Source organism: Mobula hypostoma, chromosome 22, assembly GCF_963921235.1.
Source record: "Mobula hypostoma chromosome 22, sMobHyp1.1, whole genome shotgun sequence".
Taxonomy (NCBI): Eukaryota; Metazoa; Chordata; class Chondrichthyes; order Myliobatiformes; family Myliobatidae; genus Mobula; species Mobula hypostoma.
The window spans coordinates 9,995,581-10,017,018 of NC_086118.1; the positions used below are offsets into that span (position 1 = coordinate 9,995,581).

At 42.4% G+C, this 21,438-nt stretch overlaps 1 protein-coding gene across 2 annotated transcripts in view; it reads right to left on the bottom strand.

Moving 5' to 3' along the window:
• Positions 1-3,042: 3,042 nt before the first annotated feature.
• The window catches only part of fdxr (ferredoxin reductase), a 49,569-nt gene continuing 31,173 nt past the window's right edge, over positions 3,043-21,438 (bottom strand). The window contains exons 10-11 of one of the 2 annotated variants that reach the window (XM_063074205.1): positions 13,634-13,807; positions 3,043-6,363 (exon numbers count right to left, since the gene is read on the bottom strand). In XM_063074205.1, coding sequence (XP_062930275.1) covers positions 6,233-6,363; positions 13,634-13,807 — 305 coding nt within the window. In that variant the 3' untranslated portion in view covers positions 3,043-6,232. The remainder of the gene's footprint in view (positions 6,364-13,633; positions 13,808-21,438) is intronic. The other variant, XM_063074204.1, reaches the window with a different exon arrangement.

The window sequence follows — 21,438 nt, forward strand, 5'->3', positions numbered from 1 at the left end:
TGGAGAAAACCCACATAGTCGTGGGGAGAATGTACACATTCCTTACGGACAGCAGACAACACTGGAATTGAATCTGGACTACTAGTGATGTGCTAACGTTATGCTGTCCATCACCCCATACTCTCCACCTCCCACAGGGATCATTCCCTCCACGATTCCCTCCCCTGCAACAATCTCCCTCCTGGCACTTATCACTGCAAGCAGCAGAAGTGCTACACCTGCCTCACCTCCATGCAGGGCTCCAAACAGTCCTTCCAGGTGAGGCAACACCTGCACATCTGTTCGAGTCGTCTATTGTATCTGATGTTGCATATGTGGCCTCTCCTACATTGGTGAGGCCCGATGTAAATTGGGGAAACGCTTTGAGCACCTCCACTCCATCTACAAAAAGCAGAATTTCTGTTTAATTCTGATTCCCATTCTGGCATGTTGGACCCCAGCCTCTTGTCACTTGAGGAGGCCGCTCTCAGGTTGGAGAAGCAACCTCATATTCCATCTAGGTAGCCTTCTTCCTGATGGCATGAACATCGATATCTCCAATTTCCAGTATTTTTCTTTATCAACTCCCCCTGCCCTCTTCTTCAAATCCCCACTCTGATCTCTTACAGCATCTTCTCACCTAGCACCTCCCCCCGGTGCCCCTCCTAGCTTGTCCACCTTCATATTCTAGCATCTTCCCCCCTCCTTTCCAATCCTGATGACTATTTATTAATTTCCATATAGATGCTGTTTGACCTGTTGAATTCTTCCAGAATTGTGTGTGTTGTTCTGAATTTCCAGCATCTGCAGAATCCCGTGTTTATGATTTGCTAATTTACCGTGCCACTCAATAACATGTAACATTTAATCTTTGAGGCCTTCCCACGAGACTCTGTGTAACTTCAGACTCGTACAAACTTGTGTAAGAGTAGTGCAATAACTGTACTGCAACATCAGCAGCCAAGAGCAATAACAATGTTATTAATATTTAATTTTACTGATAATGTACATTGAAAGTTATATGAAGAACCAGCTAGTCTTTATTAGATATCATTTTCAAGTTCATCGCACAAGCAGAAACAAAATAACCAGTTTATCTATGGCCTCCTCTACTGCCACAGCGAGGTCACATTCCAGCTGGAGGAGCAATATCTCATATTCTTTCTGCGTAGCCTCCAATCTGATAACATGGACAGAGGTCTCTAACCTCCAGTAATTTCTCCCCTCCTCCCTGCTTCCATTCCCCTTCATGGTTACCCTCCTACCTCTTCTCTTCACCTCATCTGCTCACCATCCCCTCTCTGATATCCCCCCACTTTCCTTTCTCCCATGGACCAATATCACCTTCTATCAGACTCCTTCTTCTTCAGCCTTTTACCTCTTCCACCTGATCACCTCCCAACTTCTCACTTCATACCTTCTCCCCCATCCAGACATCCTCCCCCTCATCTGGTCTCACCCCTCACCTGCCAGCTTGTACTCCTTCCCCTCCCTCCCACCTTCTTATTCGGGCTTCTTCCTCCTTCCTTTCCAGTCCTGAAGAAGAGTCTCAGACCAAAACATCGACTGTTTATTCCCCTTCTGACTGACATGCAGAGTTCCTCCAGCACTTCGCACGTGTTGCTCAAGATTTCCAGCATCTGCGGAATCTCCTGCCTTTACAGTTTATCCATATTTATTGCTGGAATATGTGGAAGGAAGGTGGTTTGGGAACACACTTTCATTGGGATAAGTGGACAAAAATGAATTAGCAAGAACCAACCTGTCATGTGGCAGAAAATATCACCTGTCTGATCAAAACCTGTCATTGTTCAGTTAGTAGGTTTCTTACGGTATACCAAAAAAAGGCACTAAAATGTTACTGAGTCCTGGTAAAAGATCATCAAGATTAAATACTGCTCTCTAAATATCCCCTGACCTGCTGAACATTTTCAGTATTTTTCTAATTTCAGACTTCTAGTATTTGCAATATTTTGCTTATGCATTAGAAAGGACAGTCAGCAGGACTGGCAGCTTTTTAAGTACTGGTGAACAAGTAGTCACAGTACGTTATAAGACTTCAAGCTACCTCAACTACTCTTTCCTTCTCCCCATTCTTCCATCACACTTGCTCTGACTTTGTCTCTCCATACAGTTGCCTCTGAAATGTTTCTTTCTAAACCATGGCTCCCTTCTGCCATTGTTAGCAAAGCCCTTGACTCCTTCTCATCCATTTACTATATCTCCGCTCTTACTCCATCTTCTCCAGGACAGGACAAGTAGAGTTCCCCTGGTCCTCACCTTTCATGTCAAGAGTTCTGCATGCCACCTTCAAAGAAATTCCACAACCAGGCACATCTTATCCTTTCACCCCTTTCAGCATCTCACAGGAACATTTCTCATTGTGGTTCCCGAGTCCACTCTTCCATTCCCACTAACTATCCCTTCTTCGAGGCAGCATCTCCCACTGTAATCACAGGCAATGCAATACTTGAATTTTCACCCCTTCCCTTCCTACCATCCAGTGGTCCAAACAGCTCTTACAAGTCAACCATGATTCACTTAAGTTTCTTTCAATCTAGTGTACTGTATTCAGCATTTACTGGAGGTACTGAATGCAGATTGGGCATTTACTTTGAGAGTACCTGTGTTCAGTCCAGAGCTACCCATTCGCCATTTTAATTATTTATCCCACTCCCACTGACCTACTGGCCTCCCATACCAATATAATGAGGCGCACACAAGCTTAGGAACGGCACCTCATCTTTCATATGGGCACGTTATGGCCTGCTGGATGATAATGAATTTTACAACTTCAGGTAACTTGATATCTTGGTCTGTATCAGTCACCCTTCTGTAATATTAGTTCAGCTTCTCTTTCTATTCCCCTTCCCATTCTCCCCCCACCCCCCCCCCACCCGCCACATTGGGACATTGGGAGTGGAGAAACTCTCCAGCCTGTCCTGCCACACTTGTCCTCCTGCTCTGCACTTCACAGCTCCTATATTCTGCTCTGTTCTCACTCCCTAATGGTTCCCATTCACTCAATAACAAAATAACCTTGTTTACAGTTGATCTCAATAGTTATCTCAGTTTTATCCCATCAGTCATGCCCCCCTTCTCCACCCGCCCTGCAACTTCACAGGCTTCTTTTGCCATCTTCCCCGTCCTGACAACACATCTGCAGGCTGAAACATTGATCGTTTCTCTTCACAGGTCTGGCCTGAGCTGCTGAGCAGTTCCAGCAATTTCTGTTTTACAAGCTGTCACGTTTTCCAAATCTCAGCTCATTCTAGGCCCGACCCCTTCTTCAAGAACTGGGTGTGAATAGAGCTTACCAAGCAAACCTGCATGTTAGTGTAAATTTCAAGTCAGAAAATGTAAGTGTTTTCAGAAAAATAATATGTTGCAGTATCAGAGATAGTGTTGTCAATTGCCTGCTGAACTGCATCTTAAGAACCAACTAACCAAGCCAACACAGAAGGGAATATTCTTGTACACATTGACTAGGGGATTTAACCCAGCTTCAACTGTGGGTGTGCAAATGGGAATAGTGCTAACCTATTATTTCTTACAGGGTACCCATATTAATATGTTTTCATCTTTACAGGAAATAGATCAGTAATCCACAACTAGACTGGATACCCAAAGTTGGTGTAGATGCTGGAATGTGGAGCAACAAAGCATCTGCTGCAGGAACTTACTGGGTCAACCATCTGTAGGAGGAAAGGAATTAATGATGTCTCAGGTCGAAAGCTGTGTCAGGATTTTGACGAGAAACAGTGACAATTTCTTGCCTCCCACAGATGCTGCTGGATCTGCTGAGTTCTTCCAGCCCAAATCAATGTACAGTAGTAGAAGCCCATTAACTTAAAATGCCAGATTTAATTTCAGGTTTCCCAATATGTCATAAAACTTATTGATCCATTCGAGGATAAAGGGTTCCTCTAGCTGAAGCTGAACCAGGATGAGACTTAGCCAACCATCCCCGAACCTTCAATGTAACAGAAGCTGCTTGTAGATGTATGGAAGCATGGCTTTCCACTTGCACACACATTTGCATTTTAGAAATTCATTTGCTTGTAGTCAAAAACTTTCAAAAGTGGATAGTAATGTGAATAAATTATGCTCAGTATGAACCACTTCCAAACAACCATCATACTCTGTGAAAGTTCCAAGATAAAATGTTGATTATTCATAAAACTCCCCCAACTATAATGTAATTACATCTTATGGGAATCTGCTATGACATGGTTATTTCTCATTCCCACATCAGGCGTTTTGGGCAAGACTGGTGTGAATAACAAACTTAGAGCAGTCTTGTGCAGTTGGCTCTACCTTTTGGAAATACAATGAAACCACCTATCCATACACAGCAGACAAGCAGTAAAAAGTAACTTCCATACCATTTGTTTGGGCTAAGTTTCAATGGCTCTCCAGGATCACTGGAAGTCCAATTCACTGGGAGAGGTATGTTTCCAGCTGGCAACGTGTACTTCTGCTCTGTAAAGATGTTAACTGAAATACAGCCATTTCTGTAGAAGTAAACAGCAGTTCTGAACTGCCGATATGTACTGCTTTTGTTTGTAGGGTTGATTGTGCTCAACAGACCAAAGTACTAAAAGAGTTCCAGTTGGCATATATTACAACTCCACATCATTGTCTTGGACACTCAGGTGAGTGAAAGACAATTCACTGAATTTCAACTGAAGTTCAAATCAACACTGAGTTGCAGGAGAAACCAGTGTCTGAGATGGTTTAACTGAATTAAAATTAGCCCATTTCAAACCTTCAAACCCTCATAGCATTTGTGTTGTAACTAAGGTTTGTCACTGAACACAATTTGGTTCAATGGCAGAGACTTTCCTTAATGGAACGCACATGAAATTTGACATATGATCCAAGACAACAATAAAATCCAAAGGGATTACAGGCATAAGCATTAGGAAGCACCAAATGATTTTAGTAGTCCTGACGAAGGGTCTCGGCCTGAAACATCGACTGTACCTCTTCCTATAGATGCTGCCTGGCCTGCTGCGTTCACCAGCAACTTTGATGTATGTTAAATGATTTTATTAGTTTGTTCTTAATTACTTACTTCAATCTTAGAAGTCTGTTAAAATTCTTGGCAATTCTGTCAAAAGGCAAGAACCTCACACGAGGCTTTGCCATTTCAAAGCCCATCAGGAATAAGCCTTCGAAACTACCTACTCACAGGAGGACACCACTGGCCAAGCTGGGTGTGGCTGACCAGATCCAACATTACCTGGCCCAACATAAAATGAAATGATAGCAGTAAATATTTCATTATTTGTTTAGAGTTCATACATAACAGGTGTTCACAATTTTAAAGGAGATTAAATTTCTATTTTGACTTGTACCTTGCTTAATAAACTTCGTAACTCCCTACTTCCTTATTCATGGCAATAAATTGGACTCCAAGCCGATCAAAACTGGTCAAAGTAAAAGAGTCAAGTCTGATTTACATAACTATGAACAATAAGAATTAGTGTAGTGGGAAAAATACGCAAGGATAAATGAGTAAGGCAAAAAAAATTATCAATTGTTTCATAAAAGATATAAGTAACATAAAAGATCCAAAGTCATAAGTTTAGTATTTAAATCACTGTAGCGTAACATTAAAGCAACACAGAACACAGAACCATGGAACAAAAATAGCACAGAACAAGTACTTTCGCCAGAATGCACCTTACATACAATGTCCATATTTCCTTGATAAAACACAGTAAGTCCTAAGGCAATGTAAATTCTAGTATAACAATAATCAACATAATTTTCATTAGCTGCTATTTCTACACCTCAGAGCTTTCTATTTTGTGAAATATCATAGATCAGTAGCCTTGGCACAGGAAGAAAATTGAAGATGCCAGCTCTCAAAACTGAGTAGTCAATTGGCAAAGAGAAAATGCAAATTAGGGGGCAATCCTTCAAGTCAGGAAAAAGCTGGTCTTATTCTACACTGGAGGAAGTCAAGTTTAGCACCATCAAAAGTTCTTTCTGCTGAAAATGTTTAAGAACTGGTAAAAATGTTCTCAACAAAAATTGAAATAATACTTCAATTTCAAAGCAGCAAACCTTTGTAACCATTTCTCATAGACACAGACTTTTTTTTAAAGAGAATCTTATGATCCTGTCTCTGTTTTACAAAGACCAAAAAATATTTCTCCATTAAATCAGCCACTAACAATGTTCAAAGGCAGGACAGTGTGTACTTTGTAGATATCAGTATGAATCTCTTCATTTGGCAGCTTGGTTACTGATTGGCCACTTCCAGCATCTCTTTCACAGTTAGTAGTTTCTCTCTGGGCTTGCCCACTTTTTCTCCTTTTGTCACTTCAGAAGAGTCAATTTTTTCCCATCCAGAAAATGAAACTGGGCAGATACCTAAAAAAAAATCAAAATGTGGTTTATATAAAATACACATATATCTTTATCAAGCAGTTGAAAAATGAGAGTATTGCCAGAGAAATCTGCAATCAGAATCCTAAATGACTGCTTCATACTCCTAAACTCCATAAAAATGGAGTACTCAACAATAAGAATAAATGTTAAAGGACAGGTTGCTTACACAGGTAAACCAGATTTGGATCACATGCTCTTTAATGAGGGGAAAATATTGCACAATATTGCCCTGAAGTGGCAAACCAAGAAACCTCAACTTCACCTTCAACTTTAGACTATATGGTGACTAGGCACAAGAATTAAGGCCAAGATCTAATCCACCTCTTACTTCATACTAGGGGAGCAGCAAGACCAAGGCATGATTATGGCCAGTTCCTGCTCTTACTTCCATTAAAAGGTAATGAGCATTCTTAACTCTGCATTATACCATCTTCAATGTCTAAATTCTGGAATATACCTGCAACTTTCTACCACACCATTCTACTAGGCAAGATGTATCAACTCTAGGGAAATGTGCCTTCAAGAGACAGCTTTCTCCTTACCAATATTTAAATTATTACCTCACAGAAGGTATTGTAGATGCATAACATCTTCGTATGGCTCTGCATGTGACCACTAGAAACTGCAAAGAGTTGTAGATATGGAAATGAGCCTCCCCTCTATGGACTCTGTTACATTTCTTGCTGCATCAATAAGTGTGTTGATTACAGGAGTTAGAACTTTAGTGGGAGAGGCCAGAGAGTAGGAATAGATGGTTGCTGGAGGTCTGTGAATAGTGGGGGGTATTGGTCTGTTATTTGTCAGGTTCATTAAAGATTTGGTTGATAATATGGTAAACTGGATCAGCAAATTTTCAGATGACTCCAAGTTTGGGGGCATAGTGGACAGCAAGAAAGACTATTAAAGGATCTGACCCAGCTGGAAAATTGGGCTGAAAAATGGCAGATGAAATTTAATGCAGACAAGAGTGAGGTGCTGCACTTTGGGACAAACCAGGGTAGGACTTGCACAGTGAACAGGTGGGCACTGAGGAGTATGCTACAACAAAGGGATCTTGGAATGCATAGAACAGTATAGGCCATTCAGCCCATGATGTTATGCCAACCCTTTAACCAACTCTACCATCAATCTAACCCTTCCCTCCCACATCAACGTCCATTTCTCTTTCATCCACGTGCCTATCTAACAGTCTCTTACACAGATCAGTAATTCTGTCAAAATGGCATCACAGATAGGCAGATAGCATGACAAAGGGAGCTCTGACACACATGCCTTCATAAATCAGAGGAGTTGGCTGTTATGTTGAGGTTTTATAAGAGCTTGGTGAGGTCAAATTTGGAGTACTGTATACAGCTCTGATCACCTACCTACAGGAAAGATATCAATAATATTGAAAGAGTACAAAGAAAACTTGCAAGGATGTTGCGAATATTTGAGGACAACAATTGTAGGGAAAGGTTGAATAGGTTAAGACTCCCCACCACCGGAACACAGGAGAATACAAAATTATGAGGAGTTTAGATAGGATAAATGCAGGCAGTTCCCCCTCCCCCCCGCCCCCAACTGAGGATCCATGAGACTAGAACAATAGGTCATAAGTTAAGGGTGAAAAGTGAAATATTTAAGGGGAACCAGATGGTGAACTTCTTCACTCAGAGGGTGGTACAATATAGAGCAAACTGCTAGCAGAAGTGGTGAATATGGTTTCAACTGAAGTTTGGATGAGTACGTGGATGGGAGAGATATGGAGGACTATGGCCCAGGTGCAAGTTGATGGGACTAAGCAGAATAACAGTTCGGCACAGACTAGATAAGCCAAAGGGCCTGTATCTATGACTCTATTGTGCTACAGCTATACGAGTCATTGGTGAGGCTGCACTTTAAGTACGGTGTACAGTTTTGGTCACCCTGTTGTAGAAAAGATATAACTAAACTAGAAAGAGTGCAGAAGAACTTCATGAGGATGTAGCTGGAACTCAAGAATCTGGATTATAGGGAGATATTGTCCGAGCTAGGTCTTTATTCGTTGCACTTCAAATGAAAGAGGGGGGGATCTTAAAATGTAAAATTATGAGAGGCATAAAGAACATAAATGATAAATGTCTTTTCCCCAGGGGGCAAAGATTTAGGATGAAAAGGGAAGGATTTAAAAGGGGAACCTTTTTCCAACGCAGTGGGTAGTGAGTATATGGAAGGAAGTGGTTGAGCCAGGTACAATAACACAATCTAAGCAGCATTTGGATGGGCACATGGAGGGAAGGGACCCAGAGGGGTATAGGCCGAGGAAGGAAATTGGGATGAACTAGGTGGTCTCAGCATGGAGTCGTTGGTCCGAAGGGCCTATATTTATGCTGTATTGCTTTATGAACCACTTTTGGAACCGCCCAATTCATAGCGAAGAATTGCTTTAAACTCAAGAAAATCTGCAGATGCTGGAAACCACAACCACACACACAAAATGCTGGAGGCAGCATCTGTGGAAAAAGAGTAAACAGTTGATGTTTCAAGCCGCGACCCTTCATCAGGATTGGAAAGGAAGGGGAGAAGTCAGAGCAAAAAGGTGGAGGGAGAAGGGGAAAGTGATGTGTGAAACTGGGAGAGGGGGAGAGAGTGAAATAAAGAGCTGGGAAGTTGATCAAAGGGCTGGAGAAGGGGGAATCTGATAGGAGAGGACAGAAGACTTTGGAAGAAAGGGAACGGAGAGGTGATGGGCAGGTAAAAAGGTGAGAGAGGGAAACAAGAATGGGGAATGGTGAAGGGGGGTGTGGCAATTACTGGAAGTTCGATAAATCGAAGTTCATACCAGCAGGTTGGAAGCTACCCAGATGGAATATGAGGTGTTGCTTCTCCAATCAGAGTGTGGCCTCATCATGGCAGCAGAGGTGGCCCTGGACTGACATGATGGAATGAAAAGTAGAATTGAAATGGGTGGCCACCGGGAGATCTTGCTTTTTGTGACAGATGGAGCGAAAGTGCTTGGCAAAGCGGTATCCCAATCAACGTCAGGTCTCACCTATATACAGGAGGCCACACCAGGAGCTCTAGATGCAGTAGATGACCCCAACAGACTCGCAGGTGAATGTTGCCTCACCTGGCAGGACTGTTTGGGACCCCGAATGTTAGTGAGGGAGGAGGTGAAGGGGTAGGGGCAGGTGTGGCGCTTGTCCTGCTTGCAAGGGTAAGTACTACGATGGAGATCAGTGGGGAGGGACGAATGGATAAGGGAGTCGCAAAGGGAGAGATCCCAGCAGAAAGCAGAAAGTGGGGGGGGTGGAGGAGGCAAGGGAAAGATATGCTTGATGGTGGGATCCAATTGGAAATGGTGTAAGATTTATGTATGGAATGCGGAGACAGGTGGGATGGTAGGTGTGGACAAGAGGAACCCTATCCCTGCTCTGGCAGCAGGAACATGGGGTGAAGGCAGATGTATGTGAAATGGAAGAGATGCCGGTGAGGGCAGCATTGATTGTGGAGGAAGGGAAGCCCTTTCTTTGAAGGAAGGCATCTCAGTTGTTCTGGAATGAAAAGCCTCATCCTGAGAGCAGATGCAGTGGAGAGGGAGGAACTGAGGGAAGGGGAATGGTAATTTTTTTTTTACAAATGACAGAGTGGGAAGAGTATAGTCTAGCTAGCTGTGAGAGTCAGTGGATTTATAAAACATATTAGTAGATAGACTGCCTCCAGAGATGAAACACAGAGATCAAGGAAGGGTAGAGAGGAATCAGAAATGGACCAGATAAATTTGAAGGTAAGGTAGAAGTTGGAAGCAAAGTTGATGAAGTTGATGAGCTCAGCATGGGTGCAGGAAGCAGCACCAATGCAGTCGTCCATGTAGTACAGCAAAAGTTGGGGGGTGTTGCTGGTGTAGGCTTGGAACATGGATTGTTCTACGTAGCTGATGAAAAGGCAGATATGACTGGGACACATGCGAGTGCTCATGGCTCCATCTTTAATTTGAAGGAAGTGGGAGGAGATGAAGGGGAAATTATTGAGGATGAGGACTGGTTCTGCCAGATAGGTGAGTGTGCTGGTGTAGGGGAACTGGTTGGATCTGTTGTCCAGAAAGGAGCAGGGAGTTTTTAAGGCCCGTCTAATGGGGGATGCAGGTGTATCGGGACTGGACATCCACAGTGAAAATGCAACAGTCAGGGCCAGGGAACTTTAAGTATTTGAAAAGATCAGGAGCATGTAAAGTGTTACAAATGTAGGCAGGAAGGGACTGACCTGGGGGGGGGCGGTGAGGGGGATAAAACAGAGTGGAGGTATGCAGGCACAAATTCAGTGGGACAGGAGCAGGCAGAAACAAAAGGTCTGCCTGGACAGTGAGGTTTGAGGATCCTGGGTAGGAGGTAGAAACTGGAAGTGCTGGGTGAGGGAACTATTAGGTTGGTGGCAGTGTATGGGAGACCCCCAGAGTTGATAAGGTCAGTGATGGTGTGGGAGACAATGGCCTGGTGCTGCTTAGTGGGGTCCTGCTCAAGAGGTGGTGTCTGACAGTTATCGCCTGGCCTCAGCAAGGTAGAGGAACAGCAACCCTCTTACCTGTGGGTTTGATGATGAATTTGGGTTTAGTGTGGAGAGTGGAGAGCAGTGCATTCAGAGCAAGTGAGGTTAGAATTGGAGAGAGAAGTATTAAAATCGAGACGGTTGATGTCTTGTCGGCAGTTGGCAATGAAAAGATCCAGAGCAGGCAGAAGGCCAGAGTGGGGTGTCCCGGAAGAGGAGGAGGGGTAAAGACGGGAGAAGGGGTCATTGGTGCGGACTGGAGAGTCCTTGATGAAGAAGTAGGCTCAGAGACGGACATAACAAGCCATGGGTGACAAAGGACATTAAGGACATCCTGAACGCTAAAAAGAGGGTGTTTAGAGATGGAAATAGGGAGGAGCTGAGGGCAATACAGAGGGACTGAAAGCCAGGATCAGGGAGACTAAAGACAGGTACAGGAGGAAGCTTGAGTGGAAACTCCAGCAGAACAACATGAGAGAGGTCTGGAGGGGGATGAGGACCATCACTGGGTTTCGGCAAACTAGCAACAGAGGAGCTGAAGGCAATGTGGACAGGACCAATGAACTTAACCTGCTCTTTAACAGATTTGACATTGTGACCCCTGCCCATCCCCCATATGAGCCATCTGTTGTCGGCCCCCAACCAACACGTATTCCACTCTCCCCTCCTACCCCTCCTCACAGTCCCCCACCCTGCTCTCATGACTATACCCCTTCCCCACACGAAACCACCACGGTGGGCTTCACGGCTGAACAGGTGAGAAGACAGCTGAAACGTCTCAACCCAAGCAAGGCTGCAGGACCGGATGGTGTCAGGACCAGGGTGCTCAAAGCCTGTGCCCCTCAACTATGTGCAGTACTTCGCCATGTATTCAACATGAGCCTGAGGCTCCAGAGGGTTCCGGTACTGTGGAAGACGTCCTGCCTCGTCCTGTGTCGAAGACGCCGTGCCCCAGGGGCCTCAGTGACTACAGACTGGTTGCATTGACCTCCCACATCATGAAGACCATGGAGAGACTTGTTCTAGAGCTGCTCCGACCTATGGTCAGGCCACACTTAGATCCCCTCCAGTTCGCCTACCAGCCCCGACCAGGAGTTGAAGATGTCATCGTCTACGTGCTGAACCGTGTCTACACCCACCTGGACAAGCCAGCGAGCACTGTGAGGGTCATGTTTTTTGACTTCTCCAGTGCGTTCTATACCATCCGCCCTGCTCTGCTGGGGGAGAAGCTGACAGCAATACAGGTGGATGCTTCCCTGGTATCATGGATTCTTGATTACCTGACTGGCAGACCACAGTACATGTGCTTGTAACACTGTGTGTCCGACAGAGTGATCAGCAGCACTGGGGCTCCACAGGGGACTGTCTTGTCTCCCTTTCTCTTCACCATTTACACCTCGGACTTCAACTACTGCACAGAATCTTGTCATATTCAGAAGTTTTCGGATGACTCTGCCAAAGTTGGATGCATCAGCAAGGGAGATGAGGCTGAGTACAGGGCTACGGTAGGAAACTTTGTCACATGGTGTGAGCAGAATTATCTGCAGCTTAATGTGAAAAAGACTAAGGAGCTGGTGGTAGACCTGAGGAGAGCTAAGGTACCGGTGATCCCTGTTTCCATCCAGGGGGTCAGTGCGGACATGGTGGAGGATTACAAATACCTGGGGGGATACGAATTGACAATAAACTGGACTGGTCAAAGAACATTGAGGCTGTCTACAAGAAGGGTCAGAGCCATCTCTATTTCCTGAGGAGACTGAGGTCCTTTAACATCTGCCAGACGATGCTGAGGATGTTCTACGAGTCTGTGGTGGCCATGCTATCATTTTGCTGTTGTGTGCTGGGGCAGCAGGCTGAGGGTAGCAGACACCAACAGAATCAACAAACTCATTCGTAAGGCCAGTGATGTTGTGGGGATGGAACTGGACTCTCTCACGGTGGTGTCTGAAAAGAGGATGCTGTCTAAGTTGCATGCCATCTTGGACAATGTCTCCCATCCACTACATAATGTACTGATTGGGCACAGGAGTACATTCAGCCAGAGACTCATTCCTCCGAGATGCAGCACAGAGCGTCATAGGAAGTCATTCCTGCCTGTGGCCATCAAACTTTACAACTCCTCCCTTGGAGGGTCAGGCACCCTGACCTGATAGGCTGGTCCTGGACTTATTTCATAATTTACTGGCATAATTTACATATTACTATTTAACTATTTATGGTTCTATTACTACTTATTATTTATGGTGCAACTGTAATGAAAACCGATTTCCCCCCCGGGATCAATAAAGTATGACTATGACTATGACAGAGGAAGAACTCAGTGTCATGGCGTGAGTTGAACACACTGAGGTGTAGGTGCAGGGGAACAAATGTGAGGCCCTTGCTGACGACAGAACATTCTGCCTCAGAGAGGGTAGGGTCGGGGGAATTGTAAAGTCCAGCACAGATGAGAGCTGGGATCAGAGGGGGGGGAAGAGGGTTGGTGGTGTTAGAGGAGACAGAAGGGTTGTGGTGTTCAGGGAAGGAGGGGTGGGAGGAAGATGGAGGCTCTGTGGACCCAAGAGCTGACAGTGGGGCCTGAGAGACCCGGGATTGCAGAGTGTTGGGGGGGGGTGGGAAACTGGGGTTCTATCAGCAGCGCATAAAGCCTCCGCCTGGATGTGCTGTCAGTCAAAATCCAGGCTGGAGTAGGAGTTAAAGGTTGGCACTGGTATTTCCAGGTTCTGAGTTGTTTTAAACTACACACCTCTTTGCTTAAGCAAGGCCTCAATTACTTTATACCCTCCTTTCAAAGCAGATACATCCAGTATTCCTGATTGTACATCTTCCAGAACAGATTCGGCTGTTTCAAAACCGTCATTCATTGTGTTTGCGATGACCCCTACTGGTCCTCTTTTTACCCAGCCACTGCAGTACATGCCTGAGACAATTAGAAAAGTAAAAAGCACGATATTAATGAAATGCAGAGAAAAACATTGCAATACCCTCCATTTTGATGATTGTTTCAAACCTGTCATCACATTTTCTATTGCACATATTATTTCCATGACTTTCTGCTATCTCAAAAAGCCTGGCTGCTTCATTAAGCTTGGATTTGACTAGATTCTTAATTTCCTCCTCCTATTAAGTACACTTGGTGACACTGAACCATCATGGACCTGTGTACAACCATCATTATTTGCTGCTCACCCACTTGTCGAATACTTAAGCCTGTACTATAGTACAGGTCCACAATCCCTTATCCGAAAAGCTCCGAAAACCGAAGTTTTTCTCGTGGAGTGTGGACCGTGTCATAACAAGGCTTGTTTGGCACGCCAACAGCTGACGTCACTCAGGTGTGACGTGGCAGCACTAGCAGAGGCTGCCAGACATCAGTTGTGGCTCAGCTGTCATAGTGCTGCTTCATAACTTGAGAATCCTGTTCCTGGCTCATCAGGTACCTGTAGAGTATTTTGCTTTGTTTACCAGACGTAATGCAACTTATCGAGAGGTACCTGTACATATTTAGCTTTGTTTGAACCTGTATATGTCCTAGAGTATTTACGTTCTACATTTATTCCAATAAGTCATTTACCATGTGTTTGATTCAGTTCATTTGAAGCTGTGTATTTTTATGTTTTATTGAATTTTTTTGTTGGAAATAAAATGTACTAGTGTATTTATGGTCTATAATTATCCCACTATTTCATTTATCAGTATATTACTCCATAAATAAACTGTAACAGTATTTGTAAAAGAGTGCGGATTGGGAAAACCAGAAAGTTTTCTCTCCAGCACTCATTGTTTGAGCATGTACAGACTTTTTTTTCTTGTCATTATTTCCTGAACAATACAGTATAACAACTATTTACATAGTATTTACATTGTATTAGGTATTATAAGTAACCTAGAGATGATTTAAAGTATACGGGAGGATATGCATAGATCCAGAGCTCCCCCGGGTCCTAAAGTCCACCCTCACTGAGACAGGTTAATCATTAATATAATTATCAATTTTCTGAAATCCGAAAAATTCTGAATTCCGAAATGCAACTGGCCCCAAGGATTTCGGATAAGGGATTGTGGACCTGTACAAAGTTTTATTGTATAAAATGCAAACAGCACTGTCAATGCCACAATATATTGATATTTGCTTCAAAGTGATGGTACTGTTGGACCACCTGTTTGACACAGGCCGCTTGTTGAATTAAAGCGATTCAGCAAAGGCCAAAATCACTTGCAAGCCAGATAAGGCAACAACAACATGGTTTCCTTCCCTGTTGAAACTAGATAAGGTGGTTGGATTTTTCCATTAAAATTCACTGGTCATTTTTACTATGTCTTTTTTTTAAACCGTTGTCCTAAATCAGCCTTGGTGAGACTTGAGTTTCTCAAATTTCTCTAGATTACTAATTCAGTGCTCTCTGAATTGAAAGTTGGAATGGAAATGGAAATATGGTGGACTCTGGTTAATCAGGACACATTGGGACCCAATGGAATGGGTGCTGGCCAGGCAGAGTGGAGGAAGGAAGGCATCACCTTCTTCGACTGATACACAGTTCTGGATATTGTTGGGGGAATGCAGCAAGATCCAGGTTCATAGTAACATGGAAGGCTCTTCGGCACAAAGTAGAAGCAAAAGTGGTGGAGGCTCAGAGAAGGGAGTTTGGTGACAGAAGACACAGCATTTCTCCAGGGACAGGTGCAACTCTTAGGTGGCATATTGTCAGAGGTCAAGGATGTCACACAGTATACTGAAGAGGAGTGTGAAGAGTCAATGGTCATTGAACTTAACAGTACCAATGGCATACATAAGGGGAAAAAAAAGGATGAATTTATGAAATCAGGAGATAAATTTGACAGAAACATTTGATGCAAGTAATCTCTGCTTACAAGACAATGTGCCAGACAGCATAAAAACAGGAGAAAAGACCAGTTGGTGTTGTAGTCACTCTGTTCACACTCCTGTTCATAACCAGGACACAGATGGTACAGGAGTGTGGGTTGTGGATTCTTGGGTGAGTGGAACTGCTTATGGAAGATGGGATGGCTTATATCCAAGCAGCACTAGGACTATATCCTCATGAAAGTGTTTGCTGGTGCTTATGGGGAAGGTTTAAACTGGAACAGTAAGCAAATGGAAACCCAATCAAGGTGACTAATGAAAAAGAAATAAAAACAATAAAGAAATGAAAACTGAAGAAAGCACAAGTAGCAGGGAAGGAAATCAATTAAAACAGGCAACCTGGGCCAAAGTACAAAAGGGTTATGAGCAAAATCAGAGAGAGAAAAAAAAAATCAAGATGAGAAACTTGGTATCTTTGAGTATGATGAACTGACATTAACATGCATGGACTAACAGCACAGAAACAGGTGAATAGGTTTGATCTGACAGGCATTCCAGAGACATGGCTGCAGAGAGATCAAAACTCGGAACTTTAACATTCAGAGATATTTTATCGCTACAAAGAATGGGCGAGGAAATGGTGGAGATGGATCACTGGTATTAAAAAGTGAATTAGAAGGAGTGAGGAATGTGTAGGCTCAAAAGATATCATCTATTTGTGTGGAGGCTTTAAAAAAACCAAAGAATAGACAATATTGACAGGAGTAACTTGACTTCCAAGCATTAGAGGAAATGGCATACATCTACAAACCATGGGGCATATAAAACAAGAAAGCAGTGTAATAACTATGGGAGATTTTAATCTTCATGCTGATTGAGTTAATCAAGTTAGAATGGGCAGTTATAAGATTAAAATTGGTACATCTGGAATGGTTTTATACAACAATGCACAATGGAGCTAATGAGGGAGCAGGCATTCTTGGGTCTGGTAATAGATTACAAGATAGGTTTAATAAATGGTCTCAGAATCTCTAGAAAATAATGATTACATAATGGTTTTTTTATTTGTTTCAAATGATTCTAAGGGAGGAATGAAACAACCATGATTAACCAAGAGAGTTGAGAAAGATAGTAAGTCCAAAAAAAGGAGGGAAAATAAACCACGAGGACAAACAAGCAAGAAATATAAAAAACGAAGGAACGATCCAAGGGGTGGCACAACGCTTTACAGTACCAGCAACCCAGGTTCAATTCCCTACACTGCCTGTAAGGTGTTTCTACATTCTCCCTGTGACCACATGGGTTTCCTCCAGGTGCTTCAGTTTCCTCACACACAACAAAGACGTAGCGGTTAGTATGTTCATTGTAAGCTGTTCTATGAAGAGGCTAGGATTAAATCGGGCATCGCAGCTCAAATGCCTGGAAGGACCTATTCCAAGTTGTATCTCAAGAAAAAAATAAAAAATAAAATAAACACAAGACCTTGAGAAAATAAAGCTACAAAAATGTTATGGGGAACAAAGGAACAGCAAAGTAGTTACAGACTGAAACAAAGTACCTGTTCATAATAGAACATACAATGACATGTACAAGGGGTGATTGATAATTCGTGGCCTAACGTAGAAGGAGTCAATTTTAGAAAACCTAGCACATTTATTTTTCCTACATTTACACACTTAGTCCAGCGGTCGTGGAGCATACGGATCCCTTCTTCGTAGAAGTCGGCGTCTTGGACCTCCAGAAAGTGTCCAGAGCAAGGGTGATTGATAAGTTCGTGGCCTAAGATAGAAGGAAATGAGTTATTAATTTCAAACTTTCCACATTTTCACTCAGAGTTGAACTGCACATGCATGTAACAAGAGCTGTATAAGTCATCTTCTTCTACCCAAGGCCACGAACTTATCAATCACCCCTGCTGTGGACCACCTGAAGGTCCAAGACGCTCTCATTACATGAACGTGCAGATCAACTCTTTGAGTGATAATGCAGAAAGTTTGAAGTTAATAACTCGTCTCCTTCTACCTTAGGCCACAAACTTATCAATCACCCCTGCTGTGGACCAGTTCTACAAAGAAGGGATCCGTATGCTCCACAACTGCTAGACTAAGTGTGTAAATGTAGGAAGGGACTATGTTGAAAAATAAATGTGCTAGGTTTTCTATAATTGACTCCTCCCACCATAGGCCACAAACTTATCAATCACCCCTCTTAATTGTATGTAGTATTTTCTACATACAATGCCATCACAACAGGAATCATTTTGGGTATTAATGGGCTAAAAGCTGAAAACTTCACTGACTCAATGACTTGCTTTCTAGTATCCAAAAAGAGTGTGCTGATATTCCAAAGATCTTTGGTTTCCGGAGAAGCACCAGAAGAGGAACAACAGCCAATATCACACCCCTATTCAAAGCAGAAGAGAGACAAAGACAGGGAAAACTAAAAGTTGACCTATTGTTGAAAAAATTAAGCAAGAGCAGTATATTTAGTAATTTATAATCTAATCAAGCACAGTTATAGTTTCCTGAAGGAGGAACTGTCTCCAACAAACTTATTTTGAGAGCAAGTCTTAACTAGAGTGCATGGAGGGAAACCAGTTGGTATCCTTGGCATTCCAGAAAGCCTACAACAAAATGCCTTATGTAAGGTTACAAGAAGTCACAGTGTTGATTGCAATGCATTGCAATGGACAGAGGATTAGGAAGTAGGAAAATGAGTGTCATTTTAGGGTTGACAACCTGTGACAGGAGGAGTGCCACAGGAACTAGTTCTGAAACTTTAGCAGTTGTGAAAAAAGAACACTACAGAAAAAATGATGCACTGCTGCCAAAATTTTCAGAAGATACAAAGATGGGTAGAAATGCAAGCTGTGAGAAAGATACAAACAGTTTATTGAAATATTTGATAGTTTAAGAAGTGGTGGAAGTGACAGCAAATTGAATATAATGTGAGAGAAAAAATTATTTTTTTGGGAAATAACAGTTTTTTTTGAGGAAAAAACTACAGATGACTGCAACACAATAGAGATGGGGGTGGGGGTCTTTCAGCACAAAATGTTGTAGGCTAGCATGCAAGTGAAAGAAGTGTAAGGGCACGTGTAGCACTTGCTCCGCTTACAAGGATAAGCCATTCGTCCCCCCCATCCCTCCCCACTGATCTCCCTCCTGGCACTTATCCTTGTAAGCGGAACAAGTGCTACACATGCCCTTACACTTCCTCCCTTACCACCATTCAGGGCCCCAGACAGTCCTTCCAGGTGAGGAGACACTTCACCTGTGAGTCGGCTAGGGTGATATACTGCGTCCGGTGCTCCCGATGTGGTCTTCTATATATTGGCAAGACCCGACGCAGACTGGGAGACTGCTTTGCTGAACACCTACGCTCTGTCCACCAGAGAAAGCAGGATCTCCCAGTGGCCACTCATTTTAATTCCACATCCCATTCCCATTCTGACATGTCTATCCACGGCCTCCTCTACTGTAAAGATGAAGCCACCCTCCGGTTGGAGGAACAACACCTTATATTCCATCTGGGTAGCCTCCAACCTGGTGGCATGAACATCGACTTCTCTAACTTCCGCTAATGCCCCACCTCCCCCTCGTACCCCATCCGTTATTTATTTATATACAAACATTCTTTCTCTCACTCTCCTTTTTCTCCCTCTGTCTCTCTGACTATACCCCTTGCCCATCCTCTGGGTTCCCCCCCTCTTTGTCTTTCTCCCTGGGCCTCCTGTCCCATGATCCTCTCATATCTCCTTTACCAATCACCTGTCCAGCTCTTAGCTCCATCCCTCCCCCTCCTGTCTTCTCCTATCATTTTGGATCTCCCCCTCCCCCTCCCACTTTCAAATCTCTTACTAACTCTTCCTTCAGTTAGTCCTGACGAAGGGTCTTGGCCTGAAACGTCGACTGTACCTCTCCCTAGAGATGCTGCCTGGCCTGCTGCGTTCACCAGCAACTTTGATGTGTGTTGCTAGAGCTAATTTAGTTCCCTTAGTGGATTTTATGAAGCAATTTTTTTCTAGATGGAATCCACTTACACTTTCGTTAGTTGGTCGAATTCAAGCAGTTAAAATGTTGATTTTACCAAAATTTTTATATGTATTTCAAAATATTCTTTTTTTTAAACTAAGAAGTTTTTTGATCAGATTGACTATTATTTCATCTTTTGTTTGGAATAATAAAAGACCAAGAATTGGAAAATGTCATTTACAAAAATTAGAAAAGGATGGAGGTCTTACTTTGCCTAATTTAAGAATGTATTAATGGGCGGTTAATATACACTATGCGTGTTCTTGGTTATATTGGACTGATAAAAAGGAATGACCACCATGGGTCGATCTGGAATTGAAAATTGTGAAACAATTTTGTTTAACTTCGTTATTAGGAGCTCCTTTACCTGTACAATTAGCCAAAATTTCTATTTTAAATATAAATCCTATGATTAAGCAGTCATTACGAATCTGGTACCAGTTTCGTAAGTTTTTTAATCTTAAAATTTAACCTGTTTAGTTTAATTTATCGAAACTATTTATTTAAACCTTCACTTAGTGATCCTACCTTTTCTCTTTGGAGGAATAAAGTAATTTTTTCTTTTATGGATTTGTTTCAAGAAGGTCGATTGATGTCCTTTGAGAAATTAGTAACTAAATATTCTCTTTCATATTCACATTTTTTGCAATATCTTCAAGTCAGACATTTCCTGCAAGAATATTTAAGTATTTTTCCACATATACAAGATTCTGACCTGTTAAGACATTATTTTTAGAATGAACCCTTTAGTGTAAGGTTTTATTGGGAAAATTTATAATTTACTATTACAACAAGATAACTATCCTTTACTTAAGATTAAGCAAGATTGGGAAAGAGAGCTTAATATGACCTTGGTAACAGAGGATTGGTTGTGAATTTTGAAGTCGGTCAACTCTGCTTCGATTTGTGCCAATCATTCTCTAATTCAATTTAAAATTGTACATCGTTATTATTTGACAAAGGAGAGATTGTCTAAAATATTTCCTAATGTAAATAGTGTGATAGATGTAAAACTGAGATAGCTACAATGACACATATGTTTTGGTCGTGTTCTGTATTGTAACAGTTTTGGAAATCTATTTTTTCTACAATTTCTAAAGCTTTAAAAATCAATTTACAGCCTAATAAATTGACAGTTTTGTTTGGTATAATTCCTCAATATATTCATGATATTTCTATATCAGACCAACACGTAATTGTATTTGTCACATTATTGGCTAGAAGGGCTATTTTATTAAAATGGAAAGATGCCTCTGCTCCCACTTTGATACAATGGTTCTCTCAAGTGATATTATGTCTTAGTTTGGAAAAAGTTAGAAGACGAACTTTTGGTCGTAGATTTGACATCGAGAAAAGATGGGGGTCTTTTGCCGGTTATTATCATTTGATTTGAGTAAATTAAGATGGCCCTTTTCTGATGCTTGGGTATATGGATTGGTTGGCGGAATAATGTCTTTTTTTATGGAAGCTTGTATGGCGTATAGCTCCGGGTTTGTGCTCCAAGTGTGTGTTTTTTTCCTGTTTTTTTCTTGTTATCAGGGTTTATTTTTGTTTTAGTTAGTAGGGGTTCTTTTTTCTTTCTTTCTTTTTTCCAAAAAAATAGCCTTAACATTTTATTTTTTTTATTATTATTGATATATTGTTCAGTTTGGTTGATAGTTTAACTCTTATTTTACATATGGATATGTTGTC